The sequence below is a fragment of the Dipodomys spectabilis genome, unplaced genomic scaffold (genome assembly GCF_019054845.1).
Source record: "Dipodomys spectabilis isolate Male_0828 unplaced genomic scaffold, ASM1905484v1 ptg000187l, whole genome shotgun sequence".
NCBI classification, from domain to species: domain Eukaryota; kingdom Metazoa; phylum Chordata; class Mammalia; order Rodentia; family Heteromyidae; genus Dipodomys; species Dipodomys spectabilis.
In genome coordinates, this window is record NW_024870864.1 from 12,821,577 (window position 1) to 12,844,702 (window position 23,126).

Below are 23,126 nucleotides of genomic sequence, written 5' to 3' on the forward strand. Positions count from 1 at the left end.
CCCTACGACTGGAACCGCCCCCCCCCCCCCCAAAAAAAAAAAGTTTCTGTGAGCTTTGTAATACTCCTGAAATGGGAGAGAGAGAGAGTGTGTGTGTATAAAAGCAGTCTCCAAATAAGCCAGCTTAGGGGTGTGTGTGTGTGTGTGTGTGTGTGTGTGTGTGTGTGTGTGTGTGTGTGTGTGTGTGTGTGTGTGTGTGTGTGTGTGTGTGTGTGTGTGTGTGTGGTGTGTGTGTGTGTGTGTGTGTGTGTGTGTGTGTGTGTGTGTGTGTGTGCGCGCAAAAGCAGTCTCCAAATAAGCCAGCTTATAAAAATGATTGTTAGCAGGCTTGGGTATGGCCTATTATGTGGGCTTCTGAGTTTAAGGTAATCTTGGCACTGGTGGCTCATGCCAGTAATCTAGCTGTTTAGGAGGCTGAAATCTGAGAATTGCAGTTCAAAGCCAACCCAGGCAGGAAAGTCCATAAGACTTTTATCTTCAATTAACCACCAGAAAACTGGATATGGAGCTCTAGCTCAAAGTGGTAGAGTGCTCACCTTGAGTTACAGAGCTCAATGACAATGCCCAGGGCTTGGGTTCAAGCTCCACGGCTGACAGCAACAAAAAAAATATTGTTAGCTTTAAAAAATGATTTTTTTCCCTTGAGAGAGGAAAGGAAAAGAAAATAATTCATTACTAGAGTTGCATCCTCCTTCTGGTTCATATTACAGTAGGCCCTTGATATCTGTAGGTATAGTGTTCTTACTAAGGAGATGGCTGTGAAGAAATAACATAGATACTTAAAATTACAGAGTTCTAAAATGTATTGTAGATACTTGGTTTATTTTTCCCATAGCGACACTGTTTCTGTTAATGACATTCTGCCTGCTTTTCAGCAGATGTAATAACCTTATTTTATCATTTCAGTTAAACATACAGCATCTCCATTTGGGGTTTGGAAGCGTTGCCCTAACTTTTACCTTGTTTTGATACATATTATTTGCTTTTTTGAGAGACAGATTTTCACAAAATAAGGACAGGAAAACATTTAACAGATCACACAGATTTATTTATTTATTTATTTTTATTTATTGTGAAAATACTGTACAGAGGGGTTACAATTATATGGGCAAGATAATGAGTACATTTCTTTTTTTGTGGGGGGGGGTCCGGTCGTGGGGCCTGAACTCTGGGCCTGGGTGCTGTCCCTCAGCTCTTCAAGGCTGAAGAGAGGAGATGGGAAGGTATGGGAAGGGGAAACAGGAGATAACAATGCTTGATAAGAAATGTACTCATTACCTTGCCCATGTAATTGTAACCCCTCTGTACAGTATTTTCACAATTTAAAAAAAAAAAATTTTACCATTGGGTATTAACGTGATTGTAATCACAAAAGGGAATTTGGCAGCATTATGGTATTTCAGGAGTAATGTCAAAGTCAATTATGGTAGGATTGTCATAACCGAAATTTCTTTGATTCTTACAGGGGTTTGAACCACACCCCAGCTCAGCTCTTTTTGCTCTTATTTTTTGCATAGGAGCTTGTGTTTTTAATTTGGGGCCAGCCATGGACTACAGTTCTCTTACCTTTGCTTCCTGCTATCTTTTTTTGGTATGCTACTTAGGCAGTAGCATATATCAGCCATATAGGTAGAATAAATTACAAGATCAGCATGTCTCATAAATTTTAGAGCTCTTGCCAGATTTCTGACCTTAACAATGATTGTACCACATTATGTTTCCACTGAAGTTAAGAAAGATGTAAGAGGGCTGGGAAGGTGGCTCAGTGGTAGACCGCTTGCCTTGCATGCCAGAGGCTCTGGGTTTGAGTCCTCAGCACCACATAAGCAAAAAGAAAAAAGCCAGAAGTGGCACTGTGGCTCAAGTGGTAGAGCGCTAGCTTTGAGCTGAAGAGCTGAGGGACAGCGCTCAGGCCCAGAGTTCAGGCCCCACAACCGGACCCAAAAAAAAAAAAAAAGATGTAAGAGGAGCCTGTGCTATACCTTAGTGGTCGAACTCATGCTTAGCATGATTGAAATCTGGGGTCCATTGCAGTATTACAAAAAAGGAAAGTAAACTGGGCACTAGTGACTCATGCCTATATTCCTAGCTATGCAAGAGGCTGAGATTTGAGACTCTTGGTTCAAAGACAGCCTGGGCATGAAAGTCTATGAGACTCTCTCTAACCTCTAATTACCCTCCCCAAATCCAGAAGTGGAGCTATGGCTCAAGTGGCAGAGAGTGCTAGTCTTGAGCATGAAAGCTTAGTGACAGCATCCAGGTCCTGAGTTCAAGCCTCAGGACCAATACAGAAAAAAAGGAAAAATAATGAGGAATTTGGCTATCTTAGGATATCTTCTACTATCTCCTGTTAAGTCACTGCCTGATACTGAATATTTTCAATGAGTATTCTTTTCTTTTTAAGAAAGTAGAGTGTCTTCGACTATTTAATTCTTTGTGCTATATATAGAATAAAAATATTCTGGAGCTGGGAAGGTGGCTCAGTGGTAGAGCGCTTGCCTTGCATGCATGAGGCCCTGGGTTTGATTCCTCAGCACCACATAAGGAAAAATAAGAGAAAAAATCCGGAAGTAGTGCTGTGGCTCAAGTGGTAGAGCGCTAGCCTTGAGCTGAAGAGCAGAGGGACAGCGCCCAGGCCCAGAGTTCAGGTCCCACGACCGGACCCAAAAAAAAAAAAGAACAAAAGAATATTCTTATATCTGTTACCTACAAGATAATTTTCTTAATACTTGAAAGCAGATGACATGTTTTTCACCATTCTACTTATTCACCATTCAGCTTCATAAGATATGCTTTAATGTCCATATAATGTGTTGGTTGTGCTTCTTTATTCTATAATTTCCCCAATCATCCGTATACTTTGAAACTGTGCCCCCTCCTACAGTGTTATTTCCAGATATGGTTTTACTAGGGCTGCTCACTAGTGTTATCTCTCCTGCTGTAGTTTATGCAAGGTAGAGAAGTAATGTAAATAAATTCTCCATTTCCCCAAATGAAATTTTTTGCAATACCAGGGTTTGAACTCAAGGCCTCTCACTTACTTGGCTTATTTACTTTGCTGGTGTTCGACCATTTGAGCCACATCTCTGGCTTCCAGATTGATGTTTTGGGCCTTTTTTCTTTTCTTTCTTTCTTTCTTTTTTTTTTTTTTTTTTTGAGATGTTGCCTGGTCTGGCTTCAAACTTTGGTCCTCTAGATTTCATCCTTTTGAGTAGCTAGAATTATAGGTGTGAGCCATTGGTGCCCAATGTAATTTAAATGTACTTTTTTAGAAAGTAATTTTTTTCCCAAGCATTCTTTGTAATGACTCTTTTATAGATTATTATTACTTGTTTCCCAGTTTTTTGCACTGTTTTCTAATTAAGTTTGATCATTACTTAACTTTTCGTTAGCAAAAATGTAATAGAAAGGACCATCACAGTTGTAGGAATGTGGATACCTCTGAATTAAGGATTTAATTTAAAATTACCAGGTTCCAAGACCAAAGGTTAAATTAATAAAAGGAGAAGCTGGACAAAATCTACTGGAAATGATGGCCTATGATCGCCTGAGCCAATCAGGTAATAGTAATGTTTTAACTTATTTAATTTAAAAAAGAAAATTTCTTTATCACGAACAGCTTGAGATGTAATTAACATTTCACATAGTTCATTTCACCTATTTATCAGTTACTATCACAAATTAAGAACATTTTCATCACCCCATAGTGAAGTTCCAATGCTAATTGGTATTAGCAGTTATGTGCAATTTTTCTTAATCTCCTCAGTCTCATGCAATCACCAGTCTACTTGCATCTCTTTAATTGTCTATTCTGAATATTTCACATAAATGGAATCATATACTTAAGTTCTTTTGGGACTCGTTTCATTTCCTTAGCATATTTCTAGGTTTGTCTGCTGTAACATGCAGTGATACTTTACCCAAGGAGTGTTTTAAAGTAGACTCTTCACTCCAATCTTAGGGAATAAGTTTTATTTCTGAAGCCCAGAAATAAAAGCTTCATAAAGGAGGACTCTAATCTGTGTTTAAAAAATTAGTGTGTAACATCAGAGAATTAGAACTTAGCCCCACTATTGTCCAAAAGGCCACTTAAGTCCCATATTTTTCCTTGTGAAATGCAAATACTTAGGGTATTTTACATATACATTATATCATTTCTCTTTAACTTTTAGTAGAGATAGTGTTAAACCTGTACTGCATTTATTTTCTATCTAAACATCCTTTTTCAGGTGTGATTTTTCTTAAATTTTAATTTTTTTTGTAGTCTGGGAGGTAAGGTCTGAGTTAATCATATTATTTCCTCCTTGTTTAATTGTTGAAACAGTTGAAATGTTAGTAAATACAACCTGTACTTCACCATAAAATGATAAAAATAACTTCATTTATTTTTCAGGGCACATGTTACTAAACTTAAGTCGTGGCAAGCAAGATTTTTTAAAGGAAGTTGTGGAATCTTTTGCCAACAAAAGTGGCCAGTCTGCTCTGTATGATGCTTTGTTTTCTAGTCAGTCACCTAAGGATAATTCTTTCCTTGGTTGTGATGATATTGGAAACATTGATGTACAAGCACCAGAGCCCGATGACTTGGCTAGATATGATATTGGTAAGTTGAATCTTCCAAAGGAAATACTCTGCATCTTAATTCTCTTTTATGTTAGAAGAAAAATAAATTGCCCATAAACTCACTACCTAGAAGTATTGATTAAAATTTTCCTGTATTCCTTTTTGGAGCTTTTTGAGGAGTGTGTTTATGGAGAGGGTTTGAGAGTATGGGTGTAGATAGCACATATTTTTCATTATACTATATATTACTATTTACATTATATTACTATTATATTATATTACATTATATTACTATATTACTATTTTGGAACTAATAAGCCAGGCATGGGTGGCTCACACAAATAATCCTAGGTACCCAGGAGGCTGATCTCTAAGGATCAAGATTCGAAACCAGCCTGGGCAGGAGAATCTGTGAGACTCTGACCTCTAATTAACCATCAAAAAGTCAGAAGTGGAGCTGTGGTTCAAATGGTAGAATGCCAACCTGAGTAAAAAAACTAAGCAAAATGGTGAAGCTCTGAGTTCAAGTTAACAGTACTGGCACAAACATTAAATAGGTAAATAAATTTTAGGCAACATAACTCTTATGGATTATCTATAATTTGCTTACTGTTGTTGAGTATCTAAGTCTTCTTACTCTTAGAATAATACTTTGCTGATTTCTATCTAGGTGGTTAGAGGGTTTGAACTTAATACTTACACTTAATCCATTTGCTTGTTCATGGCTTTATCTTTACCATTGGAATCATGTCTCCAGCCTAGCTTTTGTTGGTAAATTGGAGATGGAGTCTGTTGGACTTTTCTATCTGGTTGGTGTTGAACTTTAGATCTCAGCCTCCTAAGTATCCCGGATCACACACATGGGCCACTGGTGCCTTGCACCACTGTTAATATATATTTTAATACATATAACTAGATTGAATATAAATATGAATTTTAATATTAATATTTTAATATATACTCTTTAAAGTTTCTATTTTTGGAAGTTCATAAGCTTTTCAGTATTGGATTTCTTGTAGATCTCTTTACTAATGGATTAGTAGAGTGATATTCTGTTGTTTTGATGACTTTTTTTGAGGAAAATTCATTATTTTAATATTTTTTACTAGGTGTACATTCTTTGGTCCCCATCAGATTTGTTGATTCCTGTTGAGTCTCACTTCTTAAAATGGACTGAAAAATAACTTTTTATTATTATTTTTTGTTGTCCATCCTACACTCAGGGCCTGGGCAATGTTCCTGTGCTTTTAGGCTACCACTTGAGCTACAGCTATAATTCTGGCTTTTGGGGGATAATTTTTTTGGTAATTAATTTGAACCACAGTTCCATAGGTCTCAGCCTCCTGAGTAGTTAGGATTATAGGCATGAGCCATAGGTACCTGGCTAGGGAAAAAAAAATTTTTTTTGTCAGTTGTGGGGCCTGAACTCTGGGCCTGGGCGCTGTCCCTCAGCTCTTCAGCTCAAGGCCAGCACTTAACCACTTGAGCCACAGCGCCACTTCTGGCCTTTTCTGCTTATGTGGTGCTGAGGAATTTAACCTAGGGCCTCATACATGCAAGGCAAAACACTCTACCATTAAGCCACCTTCTCAGTCCCCCCCATACCCTCCAAAAAAATTCTTGACTGCAGCTGGTTTTATTAAAAGCCCTAGCTGTAAAGTATGAATACATTTAATAAAAATTTGAGACTTTGCTTATTTTAATATTTGCCTTAGCTCTGATATAGCATATATTTACATGTATTTGTATATATGTATGTTTATATACATATACTTAATATATATATATGTAACTAAACAATGTAAAGATTCATTTAATGTGTTTTAAAGTATTTTCTTTTGGCAAAACTAATGGTACAAAGAAAATTTCTCCAACCTATACTCTGTTTTTCTTCCCTATTTTTGTTTTCAGGTGCCATTCGAGCACATAATGGTAGTCTTCAGCACCTTACTTGGCTTGGCTTACAGTGGAATTCACTGCCTACCTTACCTGCAATTCGAAAATGGCTAAAACAGCTTTTTCATCATTTGCCCCAGGAAACCTCAAGGCTTGAAACTAATGCACCTGAATCAATATGTATTTTAGATCTTGAAGTAAGCAAAAATTGTAACAAATTACTTATTTTCAGTTTTGTTTAATTTTGTTTCCTAACTTAAAATTTTCTTTAAATAGGTATTTTTACTTGGAGTAATATACACTAGTCACTTGCAGTTAAAGGAGAAGTGTAATTCTCATCATAGCTCCTATCAGCCACTGTGTTTGCCACTCCCTGTGTGCAAACAGCTTTGTACAGAACGACAGAAATCCTGGTGGGATGCAGTTTGTACTCTAATTCACAGGAAAGCAATGTAAGTAGTAAAATAAAAGATAACTTCTTCAGGTTGTGTTGTAGCTTGCACTTATTCTATCTATATGGGAAGCAGCAATAGTAATATTAAGATTCAAGGCCAGCCAGGGCAAAAAAACCTTATTCTATCTTAAAGGATGACCAGGCATGGTGGTACATTGTAATCCCAGCAACTTGAGATGCAAAGGTAGGATCATGGTCTGTGTGCAGCCTAGTGAAAAAAATAGAGGACCTTACTTGAAAAATGCCTCACATGTAAAAGAGGAAGGATGTTTAGAGGGACAGAATTCTGCACACTGAATGTTACTGCTATTACTTAATTGTACTAATTGTCCTGCTTGGAAAATTTACAGTTTAGGTAACATAAGTTTTATGGATCTTCATGGTCTTTTCTATGGTAAAATGAGATTTAGATGATTAGCTCTTTGACCAAATTGATCCTTTCAGAAAGGCAGATTTTGCCTGTCTGAAAATGTCAACTTTTTTTTTTTTTTCTGTCGGTCGTGGGGCTTGAACTCTGGGCCTGGGCGCTGTCCCTCAGCTCTTTAGCTCAAGGCGAGCGCTCTACCACTTGAGCTACAGTGCCACTTCCGGTTTTCTGGTGGTTTATTGGAGATAGGAGTCTCATGGTCTTTCTTGCCCGGGCTGGCTTTGAACCGCGATCCTCAGATCTCAGCCTCCTGAGTAGCTAGGATTACAGACGTGAGCCACCAGTGCCCGGCTGAAAATGTCAACTTTTAAAGAAAGATATCAGGCTGCCTCCTTAGGGGCACAGCTCAAGAGGGAGCCTGATAGCTGAGCATGAGGCCTTTAGTTCAAAACCCCAGCATTGCCAAGATTAAAGAACAAGCAACCCTTCTTTGACTTACAGCCTTGTTTTTTCAGAGACTTAACTCTTGTGAAGATTTGATTTGTCATGTTGACAGTTACATGTAGGTGCTAAACTGTGTCCTTAAAGCAATTTGATTAAGTAATACTGTTTTTAGACCTGGAACCTCAGCAAAATTGCGACTTCTGGTTCAGCATGAAATAAATACTCTAAGGGGACAGGAGAAACATGGCCTTCAACCTGCTTTGCTTGTGTACTGGGCAAAATGCCTTCAGAAAACGGTAAGTTCATTATAAAGTAGAATCATTTTTTAAAAGAACAAGTGCTTAATATTTAATAACCATAAAGTTATTTTGGCATCATGGTTTACATTTATAATCTCAGCTATGTGGGAGGTACAAATTGGGAGAGTTATAGTTTAAGGCTAGTCCCTGCAAAAAATAGACCCTTTCTCAATCCAAAAAGCAAGGCATGGTGACTCATACCTGTCATCTCAGCTCTGAGGGAGATATAGATAGGATCTCTATCTGAAGCTGGCTTCTTAGCAAAAGCTGAAAATCCTGCCTGAGGAATGACAAAAGGAAAAAAATACTCAGGGAGGAATAATCTCAAGTGATTACTATTACTATTATTGTCCAGCCTGCAAAATTGACATGTTATATAGCATAACTCTTTGAAGGGGAGTCCCTGATCATTTTTATGAGACAAAAAGCATTTGATACAGATAATTTAACCTCTTTGGCTAAACTGTTTTAGAGAGGCAGATTTTGGTTGTCTGAAAATGGCAACTCCAGTATGTAGGTAATCAAACAAATGACTTGAGAGTCCATTTAGTTTTAACTTAAAATTTTAACTAGTTCTTAATATTTGTGAGTGAAAAATTTAAATCTTATTATATGTATCCCTTAAGCTTGTATGCTTCTAACTTTCTATTTTAGGGCAGCAGTCTTAATTCTTTCTATGATCAACGGGAATATATAGGCAGGAGTGTTCATTATTGGAAGAAAGTTTTACCATTATTAAAGATAATCAAAAAGAAGAACAGTATTCCTGAACCTACTGATCCTCTGTTTAAACATTTTCATTGTGCAGACATTCAGGTAATGAAAAACACTTCATGAATTATCTGCATGTACAGTTTATAAACAAAGAAGAGATGTTAACAGGTTAAATAAGTTGCATCACTACATCCCTTAGATGACACAAATATAACAGAAAAGAGTAATGAAATATTAATCTTTTTAGATTAATTGAAACTTAGTCATTTAGATTTAAATCACTTTGAGTAAAAATCACTAAATATATTTTAGGCATCTGAAATTGATGAATATGAAGAAGATGCACATATAACTTTCGCTATACTGGATGCAGTTAATGGAAATGTAGAGGATGCTATGACCACTTTTGAATCTATTAAAAATGTTGTTTCTTACTGGAATCTTGCACTGGTAAGTGGATGTTGTACTTGAATTAAGAATGTTTCATGTGTGGGTACCAATGGCACACACCTGTAATCTTGGCTACTTGGAAAGCTAAGACCTGGAGGATCATGATTTAAAGCCAGCCCAGCTGAAAGTATTTGAATATTTCTAGTTAACCAGCAAAATGCTAGACTTAGACACATGGCTGAAGTGGTAGAGCTCCGGACCTGAGCAAATAAGTCAAGCAAGCCTTGAGCCCCTCGTATTGACATACATACACCCCAGAAAAGTTTTGTTTTGAAAATTGCACTTATAAAAGCTGTCTTTGTATAGATTTTTCACAGGAAAGCAGAAGACATTGAAAATGATGCCCTTTCTCCTGAAGAACAAGAAGAGTGCAAAAATTATCTGAGAAAGACCAGAGACTACCTAATAAAGATTTTAGATGATAGTGATTCAAATCTTTCAGTAGTCCAGAAAGTAAGTTGGCTGGTTGTTGTATATAATTTAGTATTGTTGGTAACTGGTAACAGATTTATCATTTAGCAGTGCCTTATTAGGAGAGGTATAGAGGAGAGAGAGAGAGAGATTGAGAGAGTGAGAAAGAGTATAAAACTTTACATTGTCTTAGGTTTGATTTGTTTTCATACTTGGTAATGTATTTCTTACAAAAATACTTGAAGAATTAGAAAATGTTTCTGAAGTAGACATACAGTTTTTTCTTACAGCCAAAATCATTTAGAGGGCTGGAAGCATGGTTGAAATGGTAGGATGCCTTCCTGTGAAGCAGGAAGTCCTGAGTTAAAAAGCAAGCCAAGCCACCACCATTGCCACAACAAAAAACCACTTAAAAAACTTAATAATTTGCTCATGTGGAAAAGCATGTCAGGTTTATATACCTCTACTGTTAAGGTTTACAGAAGCAACATCGATTTTAGAGTCAGAAGACTAGAGTATACATAGTTTTACATGTGTTTTTTAAAGTAAAGTATTTCAGGGAGAAATTCAATTCAGATATAGAAAGAGGAGGCTATCACAATAGAAGAAAGAAGAAACAAGTTTGGGTATGGTAATATAAGTGGTGGGATGATAGTTATTTGAATACTAATTCTCATTTCACAAAGATCTTATGCAGTTGCTTACTCAGCTATACATGGTATATTCTCTAGGAATGTCTAAGAAAATAGCTTGGTCCTGGTGGCACACACTTGTAATTCTAGCTGCTCGGGAGGTTGAAATGAGGATGGAGATTCGAAGCCAACTTAGGCAGAAAAAATGAGAGACACTCATCTCTAGTTAGCAAGCAAAAAGGCAGAAGTGAAACTGTGACTCAGATGGTGAGAGTGCCAGCCTTGAGTGAAAAAGCTAAGTGAGAGAGTGAGGCCCTGAGTTCAAGTCTTAGTACTGGCAGGTACACAAACTAGAAAATGTAGCTGCGTGTGATGGTATACTGCTTTAATACCAGCACAGCACTAGGAGGCTGAATTGGAAGGGCTGAGAGTTTTAAGGCCAACTTGAGCTACATGGCTGTTTCCAAAAAGAACAAAAAAAGCAAAGAAAATGCAAACCAATTATTAAAATAGAATCATTGTATTTATTTTGGATTCTTAAATTTTACAAACTAAAACCTTTGACTAATGCTTTTTGTTTTTAGTTGCCTGTGCCCTTGGAGTCTGTTAAAGAGATGCTTAACTCGGTCATGCAGGAACTTGAAGACTATAGTGAAGGAGGTCCTCTTTATAAAAATGGTTGTTTACGAAATACAGATTTAGAAATTAAACATTCTACACAATCTCCTACCAAGTATTCTCTGTCACCAAGTAAAAGTTACAAAGTAAGTTGGAAACAGATGAATCAGAATTGAGTGCCAGTAGCTCATGGGTATAATCTTAGCCATTCAGGAGGTTGAGATCTGAGGATCTTGAGTTTCATGCCAGCCTGGGTAGTAAAGTCCGTTAGACTCCCTAATTAACATGCAAAAAGTGGAGTTGCAATTCAGGGATGGTGCCCAGGCCTTGAGTTCAAGCCCCAGTAATGGCAGAAAACAAAAAAAATGAATTGGTACATTATAAAATGTATTTTTTTTCTAAATGTCTTAAGTACTGTTTTATTATTGTTACATTTTTAGTATTCTCCCAAAACACCACCTCGATGGGCAGAAGATCAAAATTCTTTACTAAAAATGATTTGCCAACAAGTAGAAGCCATTAAGGTAAGCCACTTAATTTATTGAATATTCTTATTCAAAGATTGTTCCCTTAGCACTTCCTTACTTTCTTAAAGGTGGTTAATTAATCCCTTGCTATCAATATAGGAATGATCATGCCATGTTTTTCATACATTTCTTTTCACCTTTACCATATTTTTGGAATTATCTCTATGTTTGCCTCCTCCCAAATGTGAGTTCTTCAAAAATATTTTTACCCAGAACACCTCAGGAGATTCTCAAGAGATTGAATTAAAATATTGAAATATACTAATTGTACCTTATTCTTAGCTTGGCTGTGGGTGAAGTATTAAATTTATGTCTAGGAATTGAAAAATGATCTAACCTTCAAAAGTTTATTGTTTTAATTTCTTAAAATGATTTTGTCTGAATTTTAATTATGTAAGAAAATTAGTCTTGTATATATAACTTTTATACTGTAGCACTCTCAGGGCCTTTGTTTGGAATTGGAAGTACGAATAGATATGTTTTCATGTTCATTGGCAAGAACTAAATTACTCATACTTCGGAAGTTATACCAAGGAAATTCTGGTTTGTGGTGATTACTATGGTGAATTCAGCAGTGTATGGCTAAAAATATATTTTGATGAACTTTTGAATTTATAATAGATTTATATGCTCACTTTGTGTAACCTGTGATATTACCTAAGTACTTAGCATATAGGTTTTGTACACCTGACATGTTTTAGAGATGTAAATGAGCCTTGAAAGCCTGGAGCTATTATGGATTTCATCCCTGATTAATGATTTTGTTCCAGTTGTTTTTTTCTTTTTCTTTTCTTTTTTTTTCCCCTGACCAAAATCTTTTATATAGTATGTAGTTAAAGTGAATTGTGCTTGGCACAGTGTTTCTCTTTCCTACAGTGGAATTGTGGACAAGCTTAGCAACTCTTTTCTTCTTTCTTGTTATCTATAAAGTAAGAAAATTTGAAGTCAAATTTTTTTTTTTTTTTTGCCAGTTCTGGGGCTTGAACCCAGGGCCTGGGCACTGTTCTTGAGCTTCTTTTGCTCAAGGCAAGTGTTCTACCACTTGAGCTATAGTGCCACTTCCAGCTTTTTTCTGTTTATGTGATACTGAGGAATCAAACTCAGGGCTTCATGCTTGCTAGGCAAGCACTCTACCACTAAGCCACATTCCCAGCCCCTGAAGTAAAATTTTACATTTTTCAGTTTGAATCTTTAAAATTATGATTATAGCCCAGATTACAGGTTCAGAGCTATTGACAAGATACCATTAATGACTAATAAAGATTAAGCAAGTATAGAGTGGAAATGGAGATGAGATTTTAGGAGCTATCTAGTTTTTAGATTAGAATTGGTAAATAACATTGCTAGATGCTACTAAGGAATAGAGAAGTAGTTTTATTTTCTCCGATACTGTTTCTAATATGTTATTAAATGTTTAATATTATTTTGTTGTTCCAACAGAAAGAAATGCAGGAATTGAAACTAAATAGCAGTAATTCGGCATCTCCTCATCGTTGGCCCACAGAGAATTATGGACCAGATTCAGTGCCTGATGGATATCAAGGGTCTCAGTCTTTTCATGGAGCTCCTCTAACAGGTGAATTAGCAATAGATCTCCCCCAAAATACAGTGAAATTACTCTCCCTTTTTCTTCCTCATGTAAATAAATAACTTGTGAAATCAGCTTCTGTCTTTCTCTCTCTCCCTCCCCCCCCCCCCCCCCCCCCCGCTTTCTTTCGCTTTCTCTCTCTTTCTTTTTTTGGTACGAGTAGTGGGACTTGAATTCAGAACCTGTGCTTGGCTTTGTCACCTGAAGGCTGGTGCTCTAACACTTAAAACACCGTCTCTACTTCTAACTTTCTGTTAGTTAATTGGAGATAAGAGTCTCTTGGAATTTTATCCCAGAGACTTTGCTTTGAACCGTGATCCTCAGATTTAAGCCTCTTGAGTTCTAATTGCCACTGGCATCTGGCTGAAATCACCTTCTCTGTTTTTTATACACATGCCAATATCTGTATTTTTTTTTTTTTTTTTGGCCAGTCCTGGGGCCTGAACTCAGGGCCTGGGCATTGTCTCCAGAGCTTTTTTTGCTCAAGGTTAGCACTCTGTCACTTGAGCCACAGTTTTTTGTGTTTATGTGGCACTGAGGAATTGAATCCAGGACTTCGCATGCTAGGCAAGCATTCTACCACTAAGCCATATTACCAGTCCTCTGAAGTGTCTTAAAGTACATTTCAGATGAGCTGAGTCTGAAATGGAATCTTCCTTTAAATTGAAACATTAGCCAATATATTATCCTAATTAAGAGCTTAAATCACTGGAGAGTAATTTTATTGAGTATATGCAGTACTATACTAGTTAATCTTACTTGAAATATCAGAAGGAAAAAAAGCATGAGGTTTTTTTTTTTTTAGTTGTGAAAATACCGTACAGAGCAGTTACAATTACATGGGCAAGGTAATGAGTGCATTTCTTATCAAGCATTGTTGCCTCCTCCTTTGTTTCCCCTTCCCATCCCCTCCATCCCCTCCCCCCCCAAAAGTTGTAAAGTTTATCGACATAATGTCTTTATCTCATTGTTGCAATGGGCCCACCTGTATCCCTATTTAAACAATTTGTTTTTTCCCTTCCCCTCCACAAATTATACCAACATCAAATACAATGAAAGCAGGGGTTATACCGTGGGGGAGGAACATACAAAGCAACAAAGAAATCATGTTGTAAATATGTTAGAAACAATTGCAAGAAAGAAAACAACATCTGAATACTTAGAGTGGAAGAAAGAGCCTCTTTAGTAAATGGTGCTGGCAAAAATGGTTAATCACTTGTAGAAAACTAAAGCTAGAACCTTATATATCTCCCTGCACCAGAATCAACTCCAAATGAATCAAAGACCTTGGAGTCAAAGCAGACACTCTGAAAATATTACAGGAAGAAATAGGAGAAACCCTAGGTCTCCTTGGCACAGGCCAAAATTTTCTTAATAGAGACCCAGAAACACAACAAATCAAAGAAAGGTTAGACAAATGGGATTGCATGAAATTGCAGAGCTTCTGCATGGCAAAGGACATAGCTCCCAAGATCAATAGAAAGCCCACGGATTGGGGCTGGGAGGTGGCTCAGTGGTAGAGCGCTTGTCTTGCATGCATGAGGCCCTGGGTTTGATTCCTCAGCACCACATAAGCAAAAAAAGAAAAAAAGCCGGAAGTGGCGCCGTGACTCAAGTGGTAGAGCGCTAGCCTTGAGCTGAAGAGCAGAGGAACAGCGTCCAGGGCCTCATGCATGCAAGGCAACCACTCTACAACTGAGCCACCTTCCCAGCACCTTCTTGGAGTGTTTTGAGACTGGCTTTATAACCTTGAGCGCATAAGGTAGATTGGTTCTTTTTTTGTGTGTGTGTGGGGGGGGGAATGGTCCAGTTGTGGGGCCTGAACTCTGGGCCTGGGCACTGTCCCTCAGCTCTTCAGCTCAAGGCTAGCGCTCTACCACTTGAGCCACAGTGCCACTTCCGGCTTTTTTTCTCTTATGTGGTGCTGAGGAATCGAACCCAGGGCCTCATGCATGCAAGGCAAGCGCTCTACCACTGAGCCACCTTCCTAGCCCCGGTAGATTGGTTCTTAAATCCTTTGTTACTTGTATTTTCATTATTTCTTTTTTTTTTTTTGTCGGTCGTGGGGCTTGAACTCTGGGCCTGGGTGCTGTCCCTCAGCTCTTCAGCTCAAGGCGAGCGCTCTACCACTTGAGCTACAGCGCCACTTCCGGTTTTCTGGTGGTTTATTGGAGATAGGAGTCTCACGGTCTTTCCTGCCCGGGCTGGCTTTGAACCGCGATCCTCAGATCTCAGCCTCCTGAGTAGCTAGGATTACAGGCGTGAGCCACCAGCGCCCGGCATTATTTTCATTATTTCTAATGTTGAATGTGACCTTACTTTTACATCTTTTTGGAAGATTGGAAATTCTATTCCCTTCTCCTTTCCTTTCTAAATAATTGTTAAGTGCTTGTTCTTCTTTACCATAGCAGTGCTACTTTCTTGATTTTTGTGTCATATTTACCAGTTTTTTTTTCTTCTGTTTTATCACCTGATGGCATATAAAAATTTTAAAAAATTACATGCAGTCAAATCATCTTTGATTTTTATTACTATTGTATTTGTATTCTTGCCTACATAGCCTTAACTGTAGGAACATTAACAATGTTTTCTTCATTTTCCTCTTTTTCCTTCAGTTGCAACTACTGGTCCTTCAGTATACTATAGCCAGTCACCAGCATATAATTCCCAGTATCTTCTGAGACCAGCAGCCAATGTTACTCCTCCAAAGGTAACAAAGGAATAATTTATGCATTTATAACTTTTGCTAATTTTATTTTGTCTTTTGCTAGTACTGTGGTTTGTACTACAGCCTGAAGCTTGCTAGGCAGATGATTCACTACTTGAGCCATGGCATTATTTCATTTTTGATTATTTAGGCTTCTTTTAAAGAAATTCAAGAAAGTAGTTCAGTATTAAAAGGTATTCAAAGCTTATGACAGTTATTTCAAGTTCATTTCCAGATACAGAAGTTAATGACATTATTTTAGTGTTGCTAAAATAGGTATAAACATTCAATATTTTAAAAGATGGGAGTAGTAATGTTGTCAGTGGTATTATCATTCAGTTTTGATAGAAATACAAGTATAATTTCCTTGCTGAATGATTATTTGGTAATTCTAGGCCTAGTGTATTTAGTAACTGGTGAATAAACACCTGGTATTACAACAGGAGTTGAATATGAGGGCTTAAAGAGAGACTGTATGTCATACACTTCATACGTAAAATGAAGAAAGTATCTTATATAGTATTTTTGAGTGTATTAAACTGTTTATAACAGTGCCTATTTGGCATATTAATAAATGCTCAATAATTGTTAGTGTTCATCACTGTTAATATCATTTGATAAATTGTTCATCAATAAAAGATGATGCTATATCAGTTAATTTTCATTATATCCTAAGTATGTATGCAGGCATTTTTGTGGCGATACCTTCTTAATGGTAAATATCCTAATGTTCTCTTTCTTTTTTTTTTTTAATTTAATTTAATTTTATTTGTGAACATACTGTACAGAGGGGTTACAATTACATGGGCAGGATAATGCGTACATTTCTTACCAAGCATTGCAGCCTCCTCCTTTGGTTTACCCTTCACATCCCTTCCCAGCCTCCCCCCAATCCCAATCCTTCTCCCCCCCCCCCCCCCCCCCCCCGCCCCCGCACCAACATTGTAAAGCTCGTTTTCGACATGTCAACTTGTACTTCTCATTGTTGCAACAGGTCCACCTGTATCCTTAAACAACTAGTTTTTCCCCATCTCCTCCACAAGTTATACTGGCATCAAATATAGTGAAAGCAGGGGTTATACTGTGGGGGAGGGACATACAAAGCAACAAAGAGATAATCTTATAAATGTTCTCTTTCTTTTATTTAATACTCAGTTTGAAGTTTGTGAGAATTGATTTCTATCTAGTTTTTTAAGCAATCTACAAAATATTTTAATTTTTTTCTTTTAGGGTCCAGTTTATGGCATGAATAGGCTTCCACCCCAGCAACATATTTATGCCTATTCACAGCAAATGCACACACCACCAGTGCAAAGCTCATCAGCTTGTATGTTCTCACAGGAGCTGTATGGTCCTCCATTGCGTTTTGAGTCTCCTGCAACAGGAATTCTATCACCCAGGGGTGATGACTACTTCAATTATAATGTTCAACAAACAAGCACAAATCCTCCATTGCCAGAACCAGGATATTTCACTAAACCTCTAGTTGCAGCTCATGCTACAAGATCTGCAGAATCCAAGGTTATAGAATTTGGAAAAACTAATTTTGTTCAGCCCATGCCGGGTGAAGGATTAAGGCCATCTTTGACAACAGGAACACATACAACACAGCCAACTCCTTTTAAGTTTAACTCAAACTTCAAATCAAATGACGGTGACTTTACATTTTCTTCACCACAGGTTGTAACACATCCTCCTCCTTCTACTTATAGTAACAGTGAAAGCCTTTTAGGTCTCCTGACTTCAGATAAACCTTTGCAAGGAGATGGCTATAGTGGACCAAAAGCAATTCCTGGTCAAAGTATTGGACCTCGAAATACATTTAATTTTGGAAGTAAAAATGTATCTGGAATCTCATTTACAGAAAACATGGGGCCAAATCAGCAGAAGAATTCTGGTTTTCGTCGAAATGATGAAATGTTTACTTTCCATGGTCCAGGGAAATCTATATTTGGAACACCTGCTCCAGAGTTGGCAAATAAAAGTCATGAAACAGATGGAGGAAGTGCCCATGGAGATGAGGATGATGATGGCCCTCACTTTGAGCCTGTGGTACCTCTTCCTGATAAGATTGAGGTGAAAACTGGTGAGGAAGATGAAGAAGAATTCTTTTGCAACCGTGCAAAGTTATTCCGTTTTGATGGAGAATCCAAAGAATGGAAGGAGCGTGGGATAGGCAATGTAAAAATACTAAGGCATAAAACATCTGGTAAAATTCGCCTTCTAATGAGACGAGAGCAAGTATTAAAAATTTGTGCAAACCATTATATCAGTCCTGATATGAAACTGACACCAAATGCTGGATCAGACAAGTCTTTTGTATGGCATGCCCTTGATTATGCAGATGAGTTGCCAAAACCAGAACAGCTTGCAATTAGATTCAAAACTCCTGAGGAGGCAGCACTTTTTAAGTGCAAATTTGAAGAGGCCCAGAGCATTTTAAAATCCTCTGGAACAAATGTAGCCATCCCATCAAATCAGACTGTCAGAATCGCAAAAGAATCTACAACTCATGATAAGGATATTTGTAAGTCTGATGCTGGGAATGTAAATTTTGAATTTCAAGTTGCAAAGAAAGAAGGGTCTTGGTGGCATTGTAATAGCTGCTCATTAAGAAATGCTGCAACTGCTAAGAAGTGTATATCCTGCCAAAATATAAACCCAAGCAGTAAAGAGCTCCTAGGCCAACCATTGGTAGAAACTGGTTCTGCTTCTAAAACTGGCCCAGAAAATGCTCAAGATAGATTTGCATTAATAACTGCAAAGAAAGAAGGTCACTGGGATTGCAGTATTTGTTTAGTAAGAAATGAACCTGCTGTATCTAAATGCATTGCATGTCAAAACACAAAGTCTGCTAACAAAAGTGGATCTTCGTTTGCTCAAGCTTCTTTTAAATTTGGTCAGGGAGATCTTTCTAAGTCTGGTAACAGTGATATCAGATCTGTGTTTTCTACAAAGGAAGGGCAGTGGGATTGCAGAGAATGCCTGGTACAAAATGAAGGAAGTGCTACAAAATGTGTTGCCTGTCAGAATCTAAGAACTCAGAATCTACCTACTCCTTCAGTTTCAGCATCAGCCTCTTTTAAGTTTGGTACGTCAGAGATAAGTAAAACTCCAAAGAGTGGGTTTGATGGAATGTTCACTAAGAAGGAAGGACAGTGGGATTGTAGTACATGTGCAGTGCGAAATGAAGCAAATGCTACTAAATGTGTTGCTTGTCAGAATCCTGCTCAACCAATACCTTTATCTTCTGCTGTTCCAGCTTCTACCTCTTTCAAGTTTGGTACTTCAGAGATAAGCAAGGCTCCAAAGAGTGGGTTTGAAGGAATATTCACCAAGAAGGAAGGACAGTGGGATTGTAGTTCATGTTTAGTAAGAAATGAAGCAAGTGCTACCCATTGTATTGCTTGTCAGAATCCAAGTAAACAAAATCAGTCTACGCCTTCACTTCCTGCCTCTTCAGAGATAAGCAAATCCACAAAGAATGGATTTGAAGGAATGTTCACCAAAAAGGAAGGACAGTGGGATTGTAGTGTTTGCTTTGTACAAAATGAGATTTCTTCCTTAAAGTGTGTGGCTTGTGATGCCTCCAAACCAACTCATAAACCTATTGCAGAAGCTCCTTCAGCCTTCACAATGGGCTCAAAAACAAAGTTAAGTGAATCTTCTGGAGGTCAGGTGGGAACTTTTAAATTTGGCATTTCAAAACAAGGAATTAAATTTGGGCATGTGGATCAAGAAAGTACACCTTCATTTTCACTTCAGGGTTCTTCTAATACAGAATTTAAGTCAATAAAAGAAGGATTTAGTTTTTCCATCCCTCCATCTGCTGATGGTTTTAAGTTTGGTATTCAGGAACAGGGAAGTCAAGAGAAGAAGAGTGAAAAGTCTCCTGAAAATGATGCTGGTTTTCAGGCTCAGGATGTCAGTAACCAGAAGAATGGTAGTGGTGTGATTTTTGGTCAAACAAGTAGCACTTTTACCTTTGCAGATCTGGCAAAATCAACTTCAGGAGAAGGATTTCAATTTGGCAAGAAAGACCCTAATTTCAAAGGATTTTCAGGTGCAGGAGAGAAATTATTCTCGTCACAAAGTGGTAAAGTGTCTGACAAAGCCAACACTTCTGCTGACCTCGAGAAAGATGATGATGCCTATAAGACTGAGGACAATGATGACATCCATTTTGAACCTGTAGTACAAATGCCTGAAAAAGTAGAACTTGTGACAGGAGAAGAAGATGAAAAAGTTCTGTATTCACAGCGGGTAAAATTATTTAGATTTGATGCTGAAATAAGTCAGTGGAAAGAAAGGGGTTTGGGGAACTTAAAAATTCTCAAAAATGAAGTCAATGGCAAACTAAGGATGCTAATGCGAAGAGAACAAGTATTAAAAGTATGTGCCAATCATTGGATAACAACTACAATGAACCTGAAGCCTCTTTCTGGGTCAGATAGAGCATGGATGTGGCTAGCTAGTGATTTTTCTGATGGTGATGCCAAACTGGAGCAGCTGGCAGCAAAATTTAAGACACCAGAGCTAGCTGAAGAATTCAAGCAGAAATTTGAAGAATGCCAGCGACTTCTATTGGATATTCCACTTCAAACGCCCCATAAACTTGTAGATACTGGCAGAGCTGCCAAGTTAATACAGAGAGCTGAGGAAATGAAGAGTGGACTGAAAGATTTCAAAACATTTTTGACAAATGATCAAACAAAAGTCACCGATGAAGAGAGTCAGAATTCAGGTGCAGGCACCACCAGTGCTGCTTCAGACACAGCAGTCAAGCCAAATCCTGAAAACACTGGGCCCACTTTAGAATGGGATAACTATGACTTAAGGGAAGATGCTTTGGATGACAGCGTAAGCAGTAGTTCAGTACATGCTTCTCCATTGGCAAACAGCCCTGTGAGAAAAAACCTCTTCCGCTTTGGTGAGTCTACAACAGGGTTTAACTTTAGCTTTAAATCTGCTTTGAGTCCATCTAAGTCTCCTGCCAAGTTGAATCAGAGTGGGACTTCAATTGGCACTGATGAAGAATCTGATGTTACTCAAGAAGAAGAGCGAGATGGGCAGTACTTTGAACCTGTTGTACCTTTACCTGATCTAGTTGAAGTATCCAGTGGTGAGGAAAATGAACAAATTGTTTTTAGTCACAGAGCAAAACTCTATAGATATGATAAAGATGTTGCTCAATGGAAAGAAAGAGGTATTGGTGATATAAAGATCTTACAGAATTATGACAGTAAGCAGGTTCGCATAGTGATGAGAAGAGATCAGGTATTAAAACTTTGCGCCAACCACAGAATAACTCCAGACATGACTTTGCAAAATATGAAAGGGACAGAGAGAGTGTGGGTATGGACTGCATGTGATTTTGCAGATGGAGAACGAAAAGTAGAACATTTAGCTGTCCGTTTTAAACTACAGGATGTCGCAGACTCATTTAAGAAAGTATTTGATGAGGCAAAAACAGCCCAAGAGAAAAATTTTTTGATAACACCTCATGTTTCTCGTTCAGGCACTCCTAGAGAGTCCCCATGTGGCAAAATTGCTGTAGCTGTTTTAGAAGAAACCACAAGAGAGAGGACAGATTTAATTCAGAGTGACGACGTAGCAGATACAACTTCAGAAGTTGGAGAAGTGTCTAGTACAACTGAAACAACACCAAAAGCAGTAGTTTCTCCTCCAAAGTTTGTATTTGGCTCAGAGTCTGTTAAAAGCATTTTTAGTAGTGAAAAGACAAAACCATTTGCATTTGGCAACAGTTCAGCCACTGGGTCTTTGTTTGGATTTAGTTTTAATGCACCTTTGAAGAATAGTGAAACTGGTTCAGTAGTCCAGAATGGATCTGAATTGAAAATGGAGCCTAACAAATGTGAACAGTCACAGAAGTCTGATATGCAACAATCTTCAGATGGCAGAGTCAAAAATCTCTTTGTTTCCTTTCCAAAAGAAGAGTCTTCAACTACTTACACATTTAAAACACCAGAAAAGGGTAAGTCTTCAGTTAGGCCCAAGCCCCTTTTTGTTTTAATGTTCATTTTGATGCAGATTCCTTATAGGATTCTGATATGTTAGTCATACAAATGGATGTATGAACACCCAACAAGTATTTGAGTGGACTTGCTCCTCTCTAAATAAGTTTACCTGTAACTGTACAACAAATAACAGATGCTGTGTAAGTTGTATGAGATTTCAATATTACAAAATGTTCATATTATGAAAAAGTGGAGAAGAGCCCAATATTGCACAGGTATACATACTAAAATTATGATCATTCGTTCAAGGTTTTCAGGTGGTTATTCTTCAGTGTTCCTTCCTTGTCACTCCAAGGATGTAGTGTTAAGATGTCCATAGTAATAAGGCACTATTTGTTAAATGATCAAAAAATGAGACCAGAGGAATAAATGGAAAATATGAGCCAAGCAGATTGGTATAATTCTAGTTTTATATTTTAAAGTCATATTCACTTTGTTTCCTTTAGGATGTTCAAAAGTGAAACACTCTTTATTTTCTAGGATTTAATTTTAACCTTTTTAAATCCAATCCAATGGCCTTTTGGACCAGCACCCCATCCTCACAGCCTGAAGGTATAGAATTAGCATTCTTAGTATGAGGCAACTAGCAGCTGGTAGTCCTTAGCAAAATAACTGTGGCTGTATGAAATAAAGTATTTAACACTACAGTATGCATGTTAAAGAATGTCATTTTAAGCACCGAACCTTTTCATTTGTTGTAGAACACCCTTAAGTAATTTTATTAAAAAAGCAAATGCTATGTTTTCTCATTACTACATATTTTGGATTTTTTTCTGCTCTGTGCTTTATTGCTTTGTTGTTTACAACTCTGCTTAAATGAAGACCTATGTTTTATCTAACTCTTGTCTTTAGCCGCTAATATCTGCCAATATTTAAACATGATGGCAGCAGAATATATTGTTACATTGTTATGGATCCTTCCCCCCCTTTTTTTTGTGGTCATGGGGCTTGAACTTTGGGCCTGGGTACTGTCCCTCAGCTCTTCAGCTCAAGGCGAGTGCTCTGCCACTTGAGCCATGATCCTCAGATCTCAGCCTCCTGAGTAGCTAGGATTACAGGCGTGAGTCACCAGTGCCTGGCTAGTTCTGGATCCTTATAGGTATTTCTTTTTGTATATGGTTTAGAAAAATACTGAATTTGCATTTTTAACAACCGTCATTGTATAGCTTGTATATTATATAGGTAGTACAGATTTTTTTGTTTTAAGTATTTCTACTAGACTGGAACAACAGGAAAGTGGAATCTCTTAAACACCTTCATACTTAAAATCATCATCTGGTATTACATACTAAGTATGCTGAGCAAGTACAGCAGTTGGGTGATAGTTCCTGATTTTTTTTTTTGTGGGCCCCTTGATACTTTTTTAGAGCTAGTTTTGGGGCTTGAACTCAGGGCTTTTAGCTTTTCCTTTGCCTTTC

The 23,126-nt window shown here is 37.7% G+C and overlaps 1 protein-coding gene across 2 annotated transcripts in view; it reads left to right on the forward strand.

Annotated features, from left to right (window-relative positions):
* The window catches only part of Ranbp2 (RAN binding protein 2), a 65,788-nt gene that overhangs the window by 17,035 nt on the left and 25,627 nt on the right, over positions 1-23,126 (forward strand). For both annotated transcript variants that reach the window (XM_042695340.1, XM_042695341.1), the window contains exons 8-20: positions 3,473-3,560; positions 4,394-4,603; positions 6,475-6,656; positions 6,736-6,911; positions 7,897-8,020; positions 8,678-8,839; positions 9,050-9,187; positions 9,494-9,640; positions 10,815-10,994; positions 11,289-11,372; positions 12,816-12,951; positions 15,579-15,673; positions 16,901-21,665. In XM_042695340.1, the coding sequence (XP_042551274.1) occupies positions 3,473-3,560; positions 4,394-4,603; positions 6,475-6,656; positions 6,736-6,911; positions 7,897-8,020; positions 8,678-8,839; positions 9,050-9,187; positions 9,494-9,640; positions 10,815-10,994; positions 11,289-11,372; positions 12,816-12,951; positions 15,579-15,673; positions 16,901-21,665 (6,487 nt within the window). The remainder of the gene's footprint in view (positions 1-3,472; positions 3,561-4,393; positions 4,604-6,474; positions 6,657-6,735; positions 6,912-7,896; positions 8,021-8,677; positions 8,840-9,049; positions 9,188-9,493; positions 9,641-10,814; positions 10,995-11,288; positions 11,373-12,815; positions 12,952-15,578; positions 15,674-16,900; positions 21,666-23,126) is intronic.